Genomic DNA, 19,950 nt, shown 5'->3' on the forward strand with positions numbered 1-19,950 from the left:
CTTGGCTAGTTTCAGTAAGCGTGTGCTGATTGGTCAATTACTTGCTGAGTAAGCGCTACTCAACCAATCAACAGTTATTTGCGGGAAAACTGAAGGTCACACTGTCAGGGCGCCAAATACATTTTGGCGGAGTTTTGCGACTTTTCTGGTGACATATGAGTGTGTGGTGGTAATATTTGCTTAAATACATTATAAGTGTTTCCTCAGTGTATATGTCATTTTTAATATAGTCGTCTGCAAGTTTCAATCAAGTTATGATGTGTTCTATCGTTATTTTCATTTATTATTACCTCGATAAACGAGTGTTCATTCCATTCTTTCTGACCTAAAGCCATTTGCAATTCGTCAAGCGGAATATTATTTAAATCCCCGCGACGTGTGCATGTGTACCGCTGTTCGAAAGTTCCTCAGACTGTTCTTATTATCTATTATAATATGCCAACACGTAAGACATGAACAACGGATAAATGTACCGTTTTATTTATTCAACATGGAGGTTGACAGGATGACAACGTAAATAAATACAGCGCGTATGTCCTCCCTATTTCGTTTTTCAGTCATCGTCGGATCATGGGTTTTCGGACATCATACGTTTTCGGACGGCCATGTTTATCGCGATTACTCGCGCTATAACAGGGGCTGTAGCATCACACAGACATTTTAAATACTCAGATGATTGCTTGTTTTATAGAGATAGTTGTCTTTTATAAGTGAATGAGAGGTTTTACAGTTGTTCATGTGATTGTAGATAAATCAACTAATGTTTCATAAGCGAAAACCCAGAAAACAGGGATACTGAGATTTTGAATCATTTAGTTTGTAGCCCTATTCAGTTTTTCACTCTGTATAATAACAACTTGTTCATACATTACTATTTTTTACACTTGCAGAGGACTGCCACAAGTGATGGCTACATACAACATGAGAAGAAAAAGGAAACTGCACTCCTCTCCTGATAAAAAGAAGTATGAATAATTATTTTAGTTTCCTCTGATGTTGATGTGAATGAACAATTGAAATTGAGTGCCTGGGCTCCAGATAAATCACTGTCATGCCGTTACATTTGAGTTACTTGTGTTCAAATGTGCATGAATAAAATTATGAAGCCGGCTGAAAATATAACACTGGAATTACCCATCGTAGCCTTTGCAGCTTGCGTACATGTATGTTTGTACAGACCTCTATTTACTGATCAAATGCAGGCATGAAGGTGCAAATAATGCAAAAGGTACTATATCGTGCTTATTGTCAGTTAGTCATCTGAGCTTATGTGATATGTGACACAATAGACATGGACACATGCAAATCAGAAGTCACCTGAAACTTGTTTTAAGAAGAATTATGTTTAAAAATGGTTGACTCATTGGTTTAAATAATACCCAACAGACTTGGAGTAAATACTCAATGGTGACCCATTCATGGGTAGACACCATTTGTCATACCCAACTATTCCACAGCTCATTTTAGACTTGTGGTTAACAGGTTAATGCAAAATTTCTAAATATTTGCAGAAATCTGTGGGTTCTTCTAGCATGCCTTCTGCTGTCTAGATTAGTTAAGGAGTTGAGGTTACTTTTTTACCTACTAATTTCTAGAAACACATTACAGATACGGACGTCTTCAACTACAACCATGATGACTTTAATATTGTATTTTATTTCCTTCCAATCCATGCTGTGAAGATCCGGGGTAGAAAAGATCCATGCTTGCTGTAAGAGGCGACTATCAGGATCGGATGGTCAGGCTCGCTGACTTGGTTGATGCATGTCATCATATCCCAATTGCATGGATCAATGCTCATGATATCAATCACTGGATTGTCTGGTCCAGACTAGAATATTTACAGACCGCCGTCATATAGCTGGAATATTGCTGAGTGCGGCATTTAACAACAAACAGACAAACCAACCAATCCAATCCATGCTAACAATTATTTACTGTTTATTTATTATTGTAATGAGGAGACGCTATTTTGACCATATGTTAACGACAAGGGGGATTCATACAATATTGTTTTCTGTAGACCTTCCAGCAGAACTCTGGGGAGGTCGGGTAGCCTAGTGGTTAAAGCGTTCTCATGCCGAAGACCGGGGTTCGATTCCCAACATGGGTTCAATGTGTGAAGCCCATTTCTAGTGTCCCCTGCCGTGATATTGCTTAAAAGCAGCGTAAAACCATACTTGCTCACTCTCACCAGCCCAACTCTACATGAACATAACTACAAAGTGGCTGAATATTATGGTTCAGGAAATAATGTTAAGTATTCTGTTTACAGGGCTGACATCGCTTCTCCCAGGAAGAGACTAAGGACTAAATCAGTTGAGCCATCAACTCCCTCATCTCCCATCAAGAGTCCATTCGCTGATGCTGATGCCGATTCCCCAACGTTTGCTACCAAGTCTTTTTATGGATCCAGACTTAAGATAGCATCAAGTCCCTCTTCCTCAACAAGCAATCCAGTTGTGGTGCTCAGCCCGCTGGCTGAAAAGAAACTAGCAAACATCAGAGGTAATACTAAAAGACTTCAAAAGGGATGGAACGATGGCCAGACTAGTTCAGAAAATGGCAGCCCAAGTTCCCAAGGCAGTGGCTACTCAAGAAGATCTCTACGTAATAAAGACCAAAATGATAAGAAAAGTCATGTTGTTAAAGGTAATCTTGTTCAAGGTAAAGAAACTCCAGTCAAAGGACGAAAGAGGAAAATTACTGTTACTAAGAATGCTAAAGGTTCCCTGACACCTTCCCTGAGGAAAATTGATCCAGAAGACTCTGAAAACACCCCTCTCAAACAGAAGAAAATGAATAAAACTTGTAAGAGTTCAGGAAAGAAGTTTTTCAGAACCAAATCCCCAGCAAATGCTGACAAAATGGTTGGGAGTATTGTTGTCAGGAAAGGATTTAATTTAAAATTTGTCCCCAAAAGACTGAGTGGTAACCTGTGGGAAAAGTCGACCAAATCCAAGAGTGCTAAAAAGGGAAAGAAAACCCCTCAGAGTAAATACCCCAAACTGAAAATGAAAGCCAGCAAAAGCTTGAAAGAAGATGCTTTTCTATGGGAGAGTGAGCCAAGCAGTGGGGAGAACACAGACATTTCGACATCTGGGAAAAGTAAGTCGAAGCCTTTTGTGATGACTAAGAAAGTTTCAAGCCCACCAAGAACGATTGAGAGGAAAGTTTTCGCAAGCCATGTGAAGCTTCAAAACTGCAAGCAGACAAAATCCCCAGCACAGAGCGAGGTAATCATGGACAAAGTTGTTAAAACCCCCACAAACATTAACAGTGACAAACAAAGTGTGGTTAAGACGAGCAAACTCCGGAAGAGTTTTGTGGTTGTAAACAAATGTGATGTTGAGATTGACGGATCACCTGGCTCCGTAGATTCTTTCCTCGAGAGCTCCCCAACCAGTGTGTCGTTGATCAGTGAACCATTTGTCTCGAGGAAAACTGAATCTTTGTCAGGATCCCATGACTTGTTTGGTTTTGACAGTCTGATGGGTGACGACATTGAGACGTCACGACCACCTTCAGTATACTCCGATAAGTCTGCTACACCTACCAAAGAAATCAGTTCAGAAGAGAAGAAATTTTTCTCAATCTTTGATCCCAAGAAGAAAATGCAAGAGCCTCAATCTAATTCCAGGTGATTATTATATTTGTTGTAATTAACATTTGGCATATTTGAAGAAAAACCTGCAGATTATTACAACATACTTATAGAATATGTTATTACTTTCTCAGTTTTGTAGATCATGTAGATAACATGTCAAGTGTGCAATAGTCATGATGGCATCGATAGCTGGAATAGGGCACAGAAGAGAGTTCTCTAGGGAAAACTTGCACAAGATCTGCAAAGCTATGGTCTACAGTGGTCTATACACCTCTGAGAAGAGGTCAGCTTCTAGTCCTCGTCCAGTAAATTTCTTTTATCACATGAATGTTGATTATGTCTAAAATCATCTGATGCTGGACTATTTAATGTTAAATGTTTTGGCCCAGACTATTTGAGTTTGACATTAACCTGTCTGTGTATTTGCCCACTTACCATGCTTACTAAAGCCTGAGTCAAATATAATCTTTGATCTAGTAGGCATGGAGTCCAGGTAATAGACCATGTATCAGGGTTAGAAACTAACAGTTTTTGTCCACTAGTACAATGAAAAAGCCTTAAAATGGGCCAATATCTACTAGTCCTTAGGGTACCTTTTTACTATTGGGCAGTTTGGTAAGGACTACAGGACTAGTGCCAATTTCTAACGCTGATGTATGAGTACTCAACTCTACTGAAAAAAGATGGCGAGTGCAGACCAGTATATGAATGTTTTTGACTTATGAACAACAGTTACCATGGTTACCATGCAGTGTTCTGCCAAGAAACTGAATGAGTTGGGACAGGGACCCATTCAGCATAAAACACATGGGGTCATTTTCAAAACTTATGGGGACACTCTCTGAGCATGTAGAGAGATCATACAAAACTTACAAACCGATATGCAGGTTATAGACATGATAGATGCAGAATCACTGTCCACACGTAGTGTTATTGATACATGGAGTGTTTCGCATGGCATCTTCCTCAGATGTAACATACTGCAGCAATGAGGTCCGATGTCATATTATATTTAGCCTCAACAGTTTGTTTGTGATCACTGCCATTAGCATTTCTTTTCAAGGTACATATGTTCTAAACATGTTAAAATTAGGTGTTCGCAATTTGCTGTTTGGCCATTGTTTATTAGTTACAGTTAAAAGACAATTAGAATCGTTCATATGATCATGATGATGTCTTTAATTGCAAAAATGTATATCTAATTTTTGTTTGGACCATTTGTGACATTCAGCAAATGAAAGAGACTGATAGTAAAGTGATACACATGAGCCCTATTTAACTATTTTTAAAGACAATAAAAATCAGGATTACAAAATGGTGGAAACGTAGAAGTGATTTTTCTCTCACGTTATTGTCATGATTATCTCAGTTCCCTGTTTCCATGACTACAAAATGGGAGCGACTGACCATATTTATTTTCATTTGAAGAAAATAGGATCTACATGTGCCATACAGATTGCAATATATTGCAATACAAATTTGTAATACTTTATCAATATTACAGTGTTACTAATGAGAGATTCGTAACTTCCTGTGAATTACCGATATGATCTAGGATGATAAAAGAGTGGCAGTATATAGCTACTTTTAAGTCCCAGCTGAAACTTAGCGCTATATAAATATTTGTATGTATGCTTGTATGTACTATAAATATTGTAAAGCTGATTTTTAACTTTTAAGCTCTCTGTCAACACGGAGATCCCTACGGTCATCCCCGAGATCCTCACCGGGCTTCAAATTCACCAAGGATACAGATGGGATGGAACAAATGATTATTGTAAGGATGGACAATGATTGTGATAGTGTTTTTCTAATCAGGACTAGATACCTGCATTCCTATTTCATTACTAACCATGCCTACAGTAGCTTGAAACTGTAGAGGGGGGGGGGGGGGTACATATTGTTTGCAATTATTGCTCAGGTCTTCTTTTTTTTATTTTCAAAACACCATAGTGTTTGTGGTTGAAATAGAAGTAGTAGATATCATGGTTATACAGTTACAAAACACAATTCTCTAAAGCGATCTGTTAGGGTTAAACATGTTCAAAAATTGTTTTAATGTACTGATAACAGTTTGATATCAAATAGGGCTGTTGGTCGGTACCTTAAATTAGGATCATTTGGCTAAATAGATCTGACATGGTCCTGTTCAAAGCATGCAGGTCACAAATCGGGCGAAAGTTTAGCAACACTGGTCACAGAGAGTAGTTGGATGGGTGACTTGTGTTAAGACCTCTGAGTTTCTTGGGCTTCGCTCACGCCCAACTCTGTAGTACATGTGACCGCCTCCGTGGTCTAGTGGTAGTGCGTCTGCCCGGAGAGCGGAAGGTCCGGGGTTCGATCCCAAGCCGCGTCATACCCAAAGACGTTAAAAGATGGTACTTGTTGTTACCCTGTCTGGCGCTCGGCATTAAGGGGCTAAAACAAGGACAGGTTGGCTCGGAGTCAGTATACTGTGTCTGAGTTGGGTATTCATGTTATCTCAGTGAGCTAGCACTATAAATTGGCATCAGTCCGGACTAGTAGAAGCAGCCACACAAACACACACACGTACATACACGTCGCTATATAAGTACAATAATCTTGGACACGACGTTAAACCCCATTTCACCTCACCTGTAGTACATGTAGCACATGTGGTATCTCTTTAAAGGCAAGTGACTTTGTTCAAAATATGCCCTTGTGCAGTGTATTGGTACCTGGTAGGATGGTTGTATGCTATTTTTAATATTAATCGTGATATTCCAGTTGTTTTACCCTGCATTGATTTAATCTAAATATACGTATTCATAACATTATAACTTCTTGTCACGATATGGATGAAATATTGCCGATGTGACGTTAAATATTAACTCACTCACCTGGTAGGAAGAGATGGTAATGTGACTGTCAACCTTATAGCACCTCAGCTTGGATTGTATACTCCCCAGGGAGCTGAGAAAGAAAATCGAGTGCACCCTGATCCATTGACTGGGGTTATAATAATGGTGATGACGCTTTAAGCATGCTTCAACGTAAGCACTATAGCACATTGCAAATATCCATTTATGACTTTCGTGTTGCTGTTGCAGGATGCAGGTCAGAAGAAGATCGGAGCTATCCAGTGCGAGACCTGCAACATGCTGTACAACCAGGGCGATCCCAGTGACGAGGCAGACCATGCCAAGATACACCTGACATTCATGAGCGCACTCAGCTTTCCTGTGAGTCTTGATCAACAGCATAAAGCATTAGATTTTAAGATGAATGTAGAGCAAACAATGTTGTCTCCATCATTTTCATCAGTCTCAAAGCTGATTTTGTTGAACCATTGGCTAATGCAGGACTTGCTATATTCTCAAAGATTGCAATGATATATTTATAGTCTATGAAAATGGATGGCATATGTTATAATGAAAGCTGTTTGGATTTTAACAAGCCTGGTCATAATCATATACCGTATTCGACGTAATAAGCGCCCAGGGAGCTCTCAAAATTTGAAATAGGGGGCTCTTATTAGAATAGAGTTGAAAGTCTTGTGTACATTGATCAATCGGAAGGGGTGCTAATTGGGATTGTTCACTAGCCAATATATTAGCAAATATCGCCATGGGCGCTAATTAGAGCGGGGCGCATATTACATTGAATACGGTAATTACCATTGTTCTGGAAGCGGTTAAATTTGTTCTGCAGAAATTGAATTCGGGAATAGTAATTGCGTTTCTCAAGGTAGGTACCAGAGATGATACAAGCATAATACCAACTTGCTGTTGTGTTGTTGTCTCAGGGTTGGAAGAAAGAACGGGTTGTGCAGGAGTTTCCTGACGATGGCGGAAGGATTGTTGTTGTCCTGTCACAAGATCCCAAGTATGCAACAAAGAAGGTACACTGCTTGTTTGTCCGTTGTCCTCCCTGTCTCTACATCATAGGGATTCGGGGTTAGAATAGGTCTCTAGGAACTTGTACTGGTCGTATCATAGGGTTTCGGGTTTAGGATAGATCCCCAGCACCTATCCTATTACATTGTGGGAATTGGGGTTAGAATAGATCCCCAGCAACCTATCCTATCGTATCGTGGGGATTCCCGTGTAAGAATAGGACCCCAGCAACCTATGCTGGTCGTAAAAGTGACCAAAATGGATCCCCTGGTGACTTGGTTGATTGCATGTCCTCGTACCCTGACGATGTGGATCATGGTCACATATCAGTGTCTGGATTGTCTGGTGCACACTTAATTATTTATAGACCACGGTCATGTAGTTGGAATATCCTGAGTCTAATGATGTAACAGTCTTATGATGATTAGAGACAGATAGATAGAGGTGGTGGAGAGAAGGGGGTGGCGATATGTTGGTATACTGAATATGATTACTGTGATTATGAAATGCTAACTTGTGCCTTGTTGACAGGTGGAGGAGATGATTAGAGACAGATAGATAGGGGTGGTGGTGGTGGAGAGAAGGGGGTAGACTGGATATGATTACTGTGATTATGAAATGCTAACTTGTGCCTTGTTGACAGGTGGAGGAGATGATTAGAGACAGATAGATAGGGGTGGTGGTGGTGGAGAGAAGGGGGTAGACTGGATATGATTACTGTGATTATGAAATGCTAACTTGTGCCTTGTTGACAGGTGGAGGAGATGATTAGAGACAGATAGATAGGGGTGGTGGTGGTGGAGAGAAGGGGGTAGACTGGATATGATTACTGTGATTATGAAATGCTAACTTGTGCCTTGTTGACAGGTGGAGGAGATGATTAGAGACAGATAGATAGGGGTGGTGGTGGTGGAGAGAAGGGGGTAGACTGGATATGATTACTGTGATTATGAAATGCTAACTTGTGCCTTGTTGACAGGTGGAGATGATTAGAGACAGATAGATAGGGGTGGTGGTGGTGGAGAGAAGGGGGTAGACTGGATATGATTACTGTGATTATGAAATGCTAACTTGTGCCTTGTTGACAGGTGGAGATGATTAGAGACAGATTGATAGGGGTGGGGGTGGTGGAGAGAAGGGGGTGGCGATATGTTGGTAGACTGAATATGATTACTGTGATTATGAAATGCTAACTTGTGCCTTATTGACAGGTGGAGATGATTAGAGACAGATTGATAGGGGTGGGGGTGGTGGAGAGAAGGGGGTGGCGATATGTTGGTAGACTGAATATGATTACTGTGATTATGAAATGCTAACTTGTGCCTTGTTGACAGGTGGAGGAGATCAACAGGCTGATGAGCATGGACCTTGGATTCCCTGAACAGACAGTGTGGTACAAGCCACACCTCAAGGTACAGGGGTCGTTTAACTGCTGGCCTGTTGGCCCATGGCCAGTTAAAATTACAAAGGGCTTGCTGAAATGTAAAGTAGATGGCCTGTCTGGCTTGTCAAAATTTCACCCCTTCTCTCTGTTTGTTTTATTTTAAAACTTTTATCATCTTGGTGGAATGACAACCAGTCGCCATTTTGTATTGTTGTGTACAACAACTTCTTTTTTGCTGATAAGTCCCTACTACGAAATGAGACAAATAGAAGCCATGGTTTGATCTCAGAGTGCAGCAAAATGCATTTTTGGGTGAGGATTTCTAAAATTTTGAGAGACCTACATGACCTCAGGTTCAACCACTTCGCAACCTCCAACATTTAGTTGTGAACAGTTTATAGAAAGGCCAGTAACTTTTTTAAAGAAGCAAGCCCTGCTGGCTACATAAAAATTTGTTGTTAAATCTACCCTTCAGGTAACGCTGCCAACAATGCATACAAGAATATAGCATGTAGCTGACACCTACTGTCATAAGGGAACCAATATCAAACAAAGGCTTTTTTAGAATTGTCAGTTGGTTGACGATTATTTTTGTTGGTTGTCAGAAGCACTTTCATTTATTTTTGTCAAGACATTGTTGGTATTGGAAAAAACTCAACCCTATATGCTGTGTAGGAAGTGAACATCAGATCAGAGGTGATGATGATGATGATGTATTTTATTGTACTTCAAACAGTGAGTGCTTGAATTACCTCCCTTTGTCCAGTGACCGACAGTGCTAATGCTTTCTCTTTGACTTATATTTCAGCGCTGGAATAGTTTTTGTAAAATTGAAATACTGTCCTACCTACTTTCTTTCATGTAGCAGTTTTTATTTTCATGATAATAAAGTCCAAACATGGCACAGTAGGACAGAAATTAGCCCCTGCCTGTTAGAACCATTTTGTCCTCCTACTGCCCAAGTCAAAAGCTGCAGCTTGGTAGACAACACAGAATAAAATGACTGATTTTTCTCACTGAAATGAATTTGTTTACACAGATTAAGACTGAGGTTATCAAGAATTGATTCATGTTTTATTGGCCTGAATTATTTCACCATCTACACAGGGTAGATTTCGTGCGGCTGATGGGCGAGTGACTATTATTTCAAGGGTTGCCCTGAGTTTGTCTGCCTTTTGTTCCAGGTGTTTCTGTATGTGTCAGACGAGAAGGAAGTGCAAGGGTGTGTAGTGGCAGAGTCCATTACAGAGGTGTGTACTGGCAGCCGTCCAACAGATCTGTAGTGTTGGAGTCCTTTCAGAAATGCTTTCTGTGAAAAAACGGATGATTGTCTAATGGCTTTGACTTGAACCTTTCTTGTTGTGCATGTTTGTGACTCAAGTGAAAACAAGAATGGTCTAAAGAAATCCTGATTCTTTGATCATATTGATGTAGATTCCTGCTTACAAACTATTACCAGATAGTTGTGTAACAATACGGCGATGCTATAAGGGTAACGCTATTTTTCAGGGCATTATCATTTGCAGAAGCCCGAGGTCTTCCATTAACTGCCCGACGAAGGAGGGCAGTTGAAAAGACCGAGGGCTTCTGCAAACGATAATGCCCTGAAAAATAGCGTTACTGTTATTATAGCTAAAATGGATGGAATTTGTTATCAAATAAAAAGAAACAACAAGGTCGATTTTGAAACATTTACTGCAATTAACACGAATGTCACTGACCCACTTTTACAAATATGGAAACGTCATAGAACAAACCAGATGACGTCACTATTGAACGTTACGTCACCTACCCCATGACGTCACCTAACAACAGGCGTGATAATGGCCCGTCGTCAAGTAATATGAGGGCATTATCAAGTTACAGTGGCCCGCTCATTTCTGATAACATGCGGGCGTTTTTATGATAATTCTATCCATTTTAGCCATAAAGTATAGTATCCCGATATGAGGTCCATGATACAATAGGGGCGGTGGGGTAGCCTAGTGGTTGAAACATTCGCTCGTCACGCTTAAGACCCAGGTTTGAAATCGCCACATGGGTACATGTATGAAGCCCATTTCTTGTGTCCCCTGTCGTGATATTGTTTGAATATTGCTAAAAACAGCGTAAAACCATACTCACTCATTCAGGTACTCACTCCATGATACAATTTATCCATTTACGGCCCCTGTGTTGCGATACATTGTTTACATTACAAGTTAATGGTGTAATGTGAATAACAACATAAACTGTTCAACAACCAGCTTATGCAGATTCTCGAGAATTTCTATAAATAGCTTAACATTCACAGTGCCTTCTAGCCCTACAACATTCCATCTTTAATCTCTGAAATTAAAAAAAAAATTATTCAGGGTTTCAGGTGATTCACCTGCAAAAGGGAGAATATCAGCTTCTGAAATAAACATACTGTACGATACGAATCGTACCACAACCCATAGTATCGGGATACGTATCGTATCCTTACCATGACTACACCTCCACCATTGAAGTGATTAAAGGAAAGATGACTCTTTGAAATATTACTTGATTGTTTTGGACAAACTGAAGTTGTGTGATAAGTAGAATTAAAATAAACAGCCAGTTGACTTGGTTTTCATGAATGACCAAATATTACCAGTAGCTAATATTAATGAAATGTAAGATGCATTCTAGTAATTTTGTATCATAATGGTGTTTGTGTCAGGGTTACCGAGTTATTCCCGAGAGCCAGGGAGGTGGGAGTCAGGTGATCTCCCGTACTGGGCGGCCCTGGTGTTGTGAGACAGAGCCGGAACCCGCCCTGGTCGGAATCAGCAGGCTGTGGGTGTGCAACATGTACAGGCGTAAAGGGATCGCCTCTCGACTTGTCGACACCGTCAGGTCAGTGCTGGACTGATTGACCGAAACACAAATATCCACTGTTAATTGACTGTCTAAACTGCTTAGGACATATAATTCACTGGAGCTAGAATTCCATGATGTAATAAATATGCAAATTTTAAGGGGAATCCACTGATCAACATTGCAGTCATCAACTCGTGATGGACATCTGTAATTCTTGCTCAGGCGTATGTAACTAGAGCTTGTTTTGGACTTAATTACGTACTATGCTGATCTTTGTTTTCCTGGATACTTTCATTGAATGTTACTGGTTACTGGTCTACTAGTTTGCCTGTCATATTGTTATTTTCTTTATTTTACAGACAAGTATTCGAACATGGTGTCCTCATTGATAAAGACGAAGTTGCCTTCTCAGACCCAACAACTGATGGTAAACAGTTCGCCACAAAATACAGCGCCACACCAGCCTTCCTCGTATACAAGTACATGTAGTCAGTGAAGAGACTTGTTACTATGGTTACAAAGGACCAGGATCATTTTCTTGTGTTACCATGGTTATGGAGAACCAGGATCATTTTCTTGTGTTAACATGGTTATGGAGGACCAGGATCGTCATCTTGTGTTACCATGGTTATTGAGGACCAGGATGATCATCTTGTTACCATGGTTATGGAGAAGCAGGATCATCATTTTGTGTTACCATGGTTATTGAGAACCAGAATCGTCATCATGTGTTACCATGGTTATGGAGGACCAGGATCATTTTCTTGTGTTACCATAGCTATGGAGAACCCAGATTATCATCTTGTGTTACCATGGTTATGGAGAACCAGGATCGTTATCTTGTGTTACCATGCTTTTGATGGACCGGGAACCACCCCTGGGGTTTATGTGTATCTATTTTGATTATGTATTCTTGTCAATTAGACCTAAAGCAGAGACTGCATGTCTCCATTTGAATAGGTTCAACATGTTCAACGTAATACTTTTGTACTGTGTATACATCTTGTGACATTAAGTTTTTAGAATAGTCAGCATGAAGGTTTTGTTATTTATCGTTTTGTATTCAAAGAGCTGCATTTTTACTGGGGCAGATTTAAGAAATAAACATCTGACTGCCCTTGTGGTCCCTCCAGTGTTAAGAGAACTGTACCTCTGTAGCTAACAGAGCCACAAGTAAACAATATTCCTCCAGGCGCTGTTTGTCCATTGAAAGCTATTTATGATTTATTAATAGGTATATAAATAAACTGAAAAATGACTCTGAAAATCATGTTTTGAAAGTTATGCATATTTTCACAGAGGTGGATTGCAGATTTTGAAAATGCCATGCCACACACCACACCACACCACACCACACCAGACCACACCACACCAGACCACACCACACCACACACATTGGATCTACCTGTTGGTGACAAAAAGATGGCAACTGGCCATTGGCTTCAAATATTCTGCCCTTGGTGCAGAATTGTTCAGTGACCCCCCTAAATTGTGTGGCATAGATAGTCTCCCTATGTTTCACACCTCTAATATTTAGCTCTTTATATTAGGTAGCCTTGTATAATAAGTGTTATACTTGTCTGTACATTTGAGTTGGAGGGGAACCAATTATAGTGATCACGAAATGACATTTTTCAGCAAAGGTGGCTGATAAGGGGCCCTGTGTCACATGGTATACCCGATTCTTTCATATTGGTAATGGTAATCTATCATGGCATGAGAGATTAACCATTGTAATATGAAAGAATCAGGTGATCCTTAACTTCTTTTGAGTAGTATATATTGGAAGTTGAGTTAAGAAATGAGTTCTCCCTTTTGTTTATCAACTTGTGAGAGGTACTGGCTCATTTATTCACGGTTGTAATACCACCATAGGTAGTTTTTTTTAAGTCTATATCTTTGTTGATGCATTATTTCCGACACTGATGTAAATGGCTGTCACTGTCCGGCCAAAATGAAAAAATAGTGTTTGCAACCAACCGTGCAAAATTGGACCAGCTGACCAGAGTGTTTACCCAGCTTTAATTATTTTTATATACACTACTACCTTTACTCAAAACAAACTATAGAACAACCACAATTGGAAGGCTGTGTGTTGCAATACCCACCATCCATGACGGATGAACTGTAGTCGTAGGAAATAATTGGGGCTTCTTTAACTCCTTTTGGGTAGTATTTCTTTTTTCACTCCCCAAATCATTAGCTGTATCTTAATCATCAGTAATCGTTTCAATTATCAAGAAAGAATTGGTTTAGAATTGGCCTTCAGCAACCCGTGCTCGTCATAAGAGGCGACTAATGGAATCAGGTGGTGAGACTCACAGACTTGGTTGATTGCAGACTGCCGTCTTATTGCTGGAATATTGCTGAGTGCGGCGTAAAACAACAAAGAAATAATTGTTCAAAGAAAAACCAACTCCCCTCCTTACCAACCTGACATCTTGTAACAGTTGTGTTGCCAGCGACCTATGAATTGTGGGTTGGAATCCAGATTCGCCCTGATTTAGTTTCTAGGTTTGTCTGCACCATACCCATACTCGTTGGTTTCACCAAAGTGGTAAAACATCTATGACCTGTATCACTTCTGGCTTTACTCCCACATTAATGCTATCATATTACTGGAATACTGTTCAAAGCTGTGTTAAACCCAACTCACTCTATTTGTAGTAGTTTCTTGAATAATGGAGCTGACACTACAGTAGTAATATATGTTTATATGCTGTTCAAGCGCTTGTATTTAATCTGTGATGGTGATATGTCTAATATAAACCTTGTATCAGCATTCATATGTCGTATGGATTTATTCATGTGTAGTACTGTTGTTTCTAGTCTGGCACAGTTCTTGTTTAAAACAATTGGTGCATTTAAGAATACCTACTATGGGTTAGAAATCCAAGTTATGAAAAAAATTGTAAATGAAATATTTCTCAATTATGCATAGTGACATCATCCTTTTCTTCAGACCTTAAGACAACCTAGACCCATTTTTCAAATGCAAAATTTAATCTTATCAACCCCGAAATTTTCCTATTCAGAACATCAATTATTATTTAAGTTTATTATCTAAAACACTTCGCATTGTTTAAACATTTTTAAAGTGTTAGTGATGATTGCATTTACAGTTTGCTGCAGTGTTTCAGTAAAAAGTTTAGAATTAAATAAGAATTTATATTGGACATCTTAAACTTGTCTAGTTCCTAGTTCATTGGCAGCCACCAGCTGAAGTACAGTCAGTATCATGGGCCATTGTCTTTGGATATTGTGAATTATCCCTAAGACAAAAAAAGAATCCTATCATTTGTATTTGGGGATTTTTTCAAATAATTAGAAACTCTTGAAAAAAATGTTTTTGATATGAGAATCCTCTGAAATTTCTTCTTTCTTATTTTAAGAAAAAGAAGGAGAGACAGTCGGATGCTGCTCGGAATATCAATCACTGGTTTGTTTGGTCCAGGCTTGATTTGTTTAGGCTGTACGATGATAAAGCTAATATATAATCCTGACTGGCCGTGCCAAACAAGTCATTCCGCCAAACAATTAGGTTTGGGATTTACTTTTAGTATATTTTATTTATAGTCATTTTACAACATACCTAAAGTAGAAATGACTTTTTAGACCTATTATTGGTTTCTAAATTAACTGGGTGGTGAGGTAGCCAGGTGGTTAATGTGTTAGCTCATCATGCAGAAGGCCCTGGTTCGATTCCCCCATGGGTACAATGTGTGAAGCCCATTTCTGGTGACCCCTGCCGTGATGTTGCTGGAATATTGCTAAAAGCTGTGTGAAACCATACTCACTCACTCTAAAAAAAAACCAGACTTAAAATAAAGTAGCAGTGCAGAGTTGTGTCCCCTTACCTATAAGGATCTGGTGATCATAGGTTCCATTCCCAGATTCACTCCAGATTATGGTCCTTATGTTTTCTGTGTAGGTCAAACTTTTTCATTCACCATTATTCATATCATGGAGTAGAAGGAATGTCGAAAGTTAAATGACTTGAAGGAAATAAAAAAAATTATTATCTATAAAATCTATATCATATGGTGCTTCAAAATTGGGTGATGGGGAAGCCTAGTGGTTAAAGCGTTAGCCGTTTGCTTGTCACACTGAAGACCCGGGTTCGATTCCCTACATAGGCACAATATGTGATATTGCTGGAATATTGCTAAAGGCTGCGTAAAACCGCAATCACTCACTCACTTGCTCATGCATGTCAAAATACAAGACAGTTAGTTTTGACAGAGCTCATTGTTGGTGAATTTGCAAATGCTGATTTAATAAGTTTACATGCTTGCACTGCTTGTAATTAGGTTGGAAGTAAATTCCTTTGAGTTCATTAATTGGATGTAGCCATCAGAAACTATTAAAGGGCAATGTTAAGTATGGATGTGTGTTCTGTTTTCTGTTGCCTCAGTAAGTAGTGAGGTTGGGGCACCAGTAGCTCTGTTCTCGAAAGGCTGAATTTACTGCATGAGGCTGGCTTGGAATAACTGATTCGCACTGTCTTTGTTGTCAGGACTTGGCTGATTACCTGTCATCGTACCCTGACCGTGTGGATCGTAGCTCATAATATCAATCACTGGATTGTCTCGTCCATATTTGGATTATTCACATGCCTCCGTCATATAACTGGAATATTGCCGCTTGGAATAACTGATTCGCACTATCTTCGTTTCGTGGATTGTCAGCACGATATCTGCTGGTTTTTGCTCTAATGTGGTATTTTGGTAAAGGTCTAATACTTGCATCGCTCAGGCTTTCCTCCTACATCAAGCATGAGGAAATATGACTGACATACTGTGCAGTGGGTGTTAACGAACTCACCCACCCACCCACAAGCGATGTGTTTTCACTTGAAGGCCACCAAACACTGGGGTCAAAGGAGCTAGGAGTGTGTGTTTGTTTAGCGCCGCTTTCGGCAGTTATCCAACTCTATGACGGGGGTCTAAAAAATCGAGTCTGGACCAGATAAGCCACTGACTGATATCATGGGCATCGATCTACGCAATTGGGATACGATGACATGCCTTAACCAAGTCGGCAGCCTGGAAGACGGTAAGCATGGGTTGCTGGAGACCTATTCTAACCCGGACCTTCACGGGTAGCGCTAGAAGTCATCTTCTGTGGTGGTTGAGGATATGAATCATAGAATTGCTCTGATTGTGACCCTTGATCTGTCGGCAAACAGCATACTCATGGTAGGTGTGGACAAAATGGTACAAGTCCAAAACTAAGTCACATTAAACTGACACTCCCTTGAATAAATTAGGTGTACACATGTTGGAAAAAAACAAACTATAGGAACCCTCGGGATTCTGAATTAGAATAGGCCCCTAAAAAGGGACCTATGCTGGTCATAAGAGGAGAAACTTGTGGTCAGACTCTGTGACTTAGTCGAATCCTAGTCCTCGTACCCCGACCGCGTGGATCGTAGCTTATAATATCAGTCACTGGATTGTCATGCCCATATTCGAATTATTTACAGGCCGCCGTCATATAACTGGAATATTGCTGAGGGCACCGTTAAACAACAATCAGGCAAGATTCATTTCATTAATTGTTTTAAAGGTTTTCGCCAAAATGCCCGAAGGCAGAAGTGAAAACAAACAAAATCCTTTTAAAATATTTAGAAATTATGAACAGATTATTACCGCATTTGTGCTATTACCGTATTACCTTTTTTATAATACACTCCCACGCTTCCAGGGACTGTCTTTTCATGAAGGAGCGGAGAAGATTAAGAAAGTCAACATATAAAAAAAGATTACAAGATACGATTATTTATAGAATAACACGCGAGGTACGAGTGAAAATATGTCACGAGTGAAATTAATGTTTTAAGTTCCGAGCTTTAGCGAGGAACTTGAAACATTAATTTCACGAGTGACATATTTTCCGTAATCACTCGTACCGAGTGGGTTATTCTATTTATTACCCATATTCATATTAAAGACATGTTTCAAGAAAAAAAACAATCAACTGTCGCCAATCAAGAATCAGCTGTTTTGTATCAATCCGTGTGTGAAAAAAACACTGTCCACTCATTCCAACCGCATTACTCAATTAACGTGTTGCTACGCGTGAAAAATATAGTTCTGTTCAAAAATTGTAAAGATCACATTATTGCATATGGGTAATAATTCCCTTTACTTAATTTATTTTTGAAAACGGCTGAAGGGTGAAGGTCGGTTCTGTAAAACGGGCAATGTGAATTGGTTTGGCCTCAGGAATATATTTTGTAACTTCGACCTGTGCCTTTTTTCACGTATTATTATGACACACGGTGTCACAGTTTTTAAGCGCATTCGTTAATTTAACGACCGCCACTTGTGGATGGGGCGTTGCTTGCCGTAAGAGGCGACTAACGGGATCGGGTGGTCAGGCACGCTGACTTGGTTGGTGCATGCCATCGCATCCCTTTTGCGTGGGTCGATGCTCAAGATGTCCTGATGAGTGCGGCGTTAAACAACAAAGATTAATTAAACCAACGAGCACTGGTATGGTGCCGACAATCCTAGGAACATAATCGGTGCGAACCGGGATTAGAACTCAAAACGTTGCTGGTACGCACAACCAGAAATCTGAATAAACCGCTACTGTTAAGTAAACAAAACACGTAAATGGTACATAAACCAAACAATCCATGTGAATCGCCACTGCTGGGTAAATAAAACAATTCAAGTAAACCTCTATTGTTGGGTAAATCAAACAATTCAAGTGAACCTCTATTGTTGGGTAAATCAAACAATTCAAGTGAACCTATACAGCAGGGTAAATCAAACAATTCAAGCGAACCATGCCGGGTAAATCAAACAATTCAAGTGACCTCTATTATTGGGTAAATCAAACAATTCAAGTGAACCTATACAGCTGGGTAAATCAAACAATTCAAGTGAACTTCTACTGGTTGGTAAATCAAACAGTCAAAATAAACCGCTACAGCTGCTGGGTAAATCAAACAATTCAAGTAAACCGGTACAGCTGCTAGGTAAATCAAACAATTCAAGTAAACTGCTTCAGCTGGGTGAAGCAAACAGTCATATTAAACCGCCAATGTTGGGTAAATCAAACAATCCATGTAAACCGCTACTGCTTGGTAAATCAAACAGTCAAAATAAACCGCTACAGCTGCTGGGTAAATCAAACAATCCATGTAAACCGCTACTGCTTGGTAAATCAAACAATCCATGTAAACCGCTACTGCTTGGAAAATAAACCAGTCAAAATAAACCGCTACAGCTGCTGGGTAAATCAAACAATTCAAGTGAACCACTACAGCTGGGTAAATCAAACAATCGATGTAAACCGCTACTGCTTGGTAAATTAAACAATCCATGTAAACCACCACTGCTTGGTAAATCAAACAGTCAAAATAAACCGCTACAGCTGGGTAAATCAAACAATTAAAAGTAAACCGCTACAGCTGCTGTGTAAATCAAACAATCCAAGTAAACCGCTAATGACAGCTCGGTAAAAAAACAATTTAAGTAAAGCATTATAATTTTTGAATTGACATCGTACACTGTGTTTAAATGTTAAAGATAGAATTTATTTAACAGGAAGCGGCAGCAGTTGGTAAGCAAACATACAGACTGCACATGGATTACGTCGATTAGGTACTAAATAACGGGGTTTCACAAAGTGCGTTTGTGAACCGGTGATTCTTTGAAATCATCAAATTTAACCATCGTATGTATAAATTCCATGTGTAATGTTCACAAAGATTATCCAACTATTGGGAAAATAGTTTAGTAATAGTGGCATTACGAACAGCATCGTTTCAAATCAACTGCTTCTGTCTAACCCCGAGGTCAGGTACACATATGAAGGGCGGAATATTTGGACCACCTGAAACAAAACAAGATTTAAAATAGGAGAGTTATATTTAACATTTCTGTTTATTGTGTTTATGTTGAGAGATTAAGCATTTCCTTCGGACATGTACAGTCCTAAGGGGCGAAATTCCCTGGCAGAATTTCCCCATTTATCCCAAACCAACAGCCATATGGCAAATAGGGTGTACACTTGTCATTGATATATAGTTGCGTTAGCAACAAAGGTACTACATTTGTTAATTATAGAGGCCCTCTTCTGACGAAATTGAAAATACGTCTCTGAATAAGAAGATGGTGAAATAACATGTGTCCTGGTTGTTTAACGCAGTACATTACAGCTACACGACGGGGGCACGTAAATAATCGAATCTGAACCCGACAAACCGGTGATTGAGATAGAGCATCGGTCCATGATGTCGGGGTACCATGAGACAGTCATAT

General features: G+C 39.7%; 1 protein-coding gene across 1 annotated transcript; it reads left to right on the forward strand.

The window, feature by feature from the left end:
* Nucleotides 1-119: 119 nt before the first annotated feature.
* LOC139479832 (N-acetyltransferase ESCO2-like) lies at nucleotides 120-12,808 on the forward strand. The gene is made up of 10 exons (XM_071262726.1): nucleotides 120-169; nucleotides 891-965; nucleotides 2,276-3,640; nucleotides 5,288-5,384; nucleotides 6,679-6,810; nucleotides 7,374-7,469; nucleotides 8,799-8,876; nucleotides 10,033-10,098; nucleotides 11,535-11,710; nucleotides 12,034-12,808. Exons 2-10 carry the CDS (start codon nucleotides 907-909, stop codon nucleotides 12,161-12,163), a joined length of 2,199 nt encoding a protein of 732 aa, XP_071118827.1. The 5' UTR covers nucleotides 120-169; nucleotides 891-906; the 3' UTR covers nucleotides 12,164-12,808.
* Nucleotides 12,809-19,950: the final 7,142 nt, after the last annotated feature.

This window comes from Haliotis cracherodii, unplaced genomic scaffold (genome assembly GCF_022045235.1).
Source record: "Haliotis cracherodii isolate W230 unplaced genomic scaffold, xgHalCrac1.p SCAF_4, whole genome shotgun sequence".
Taxonomy (NCBI): Eukaryota; Metazoa; Mollusca; class Gastropoda; order Lepetellida; family Haliotidae; genus Haliotis; species Haliotis cracherodii.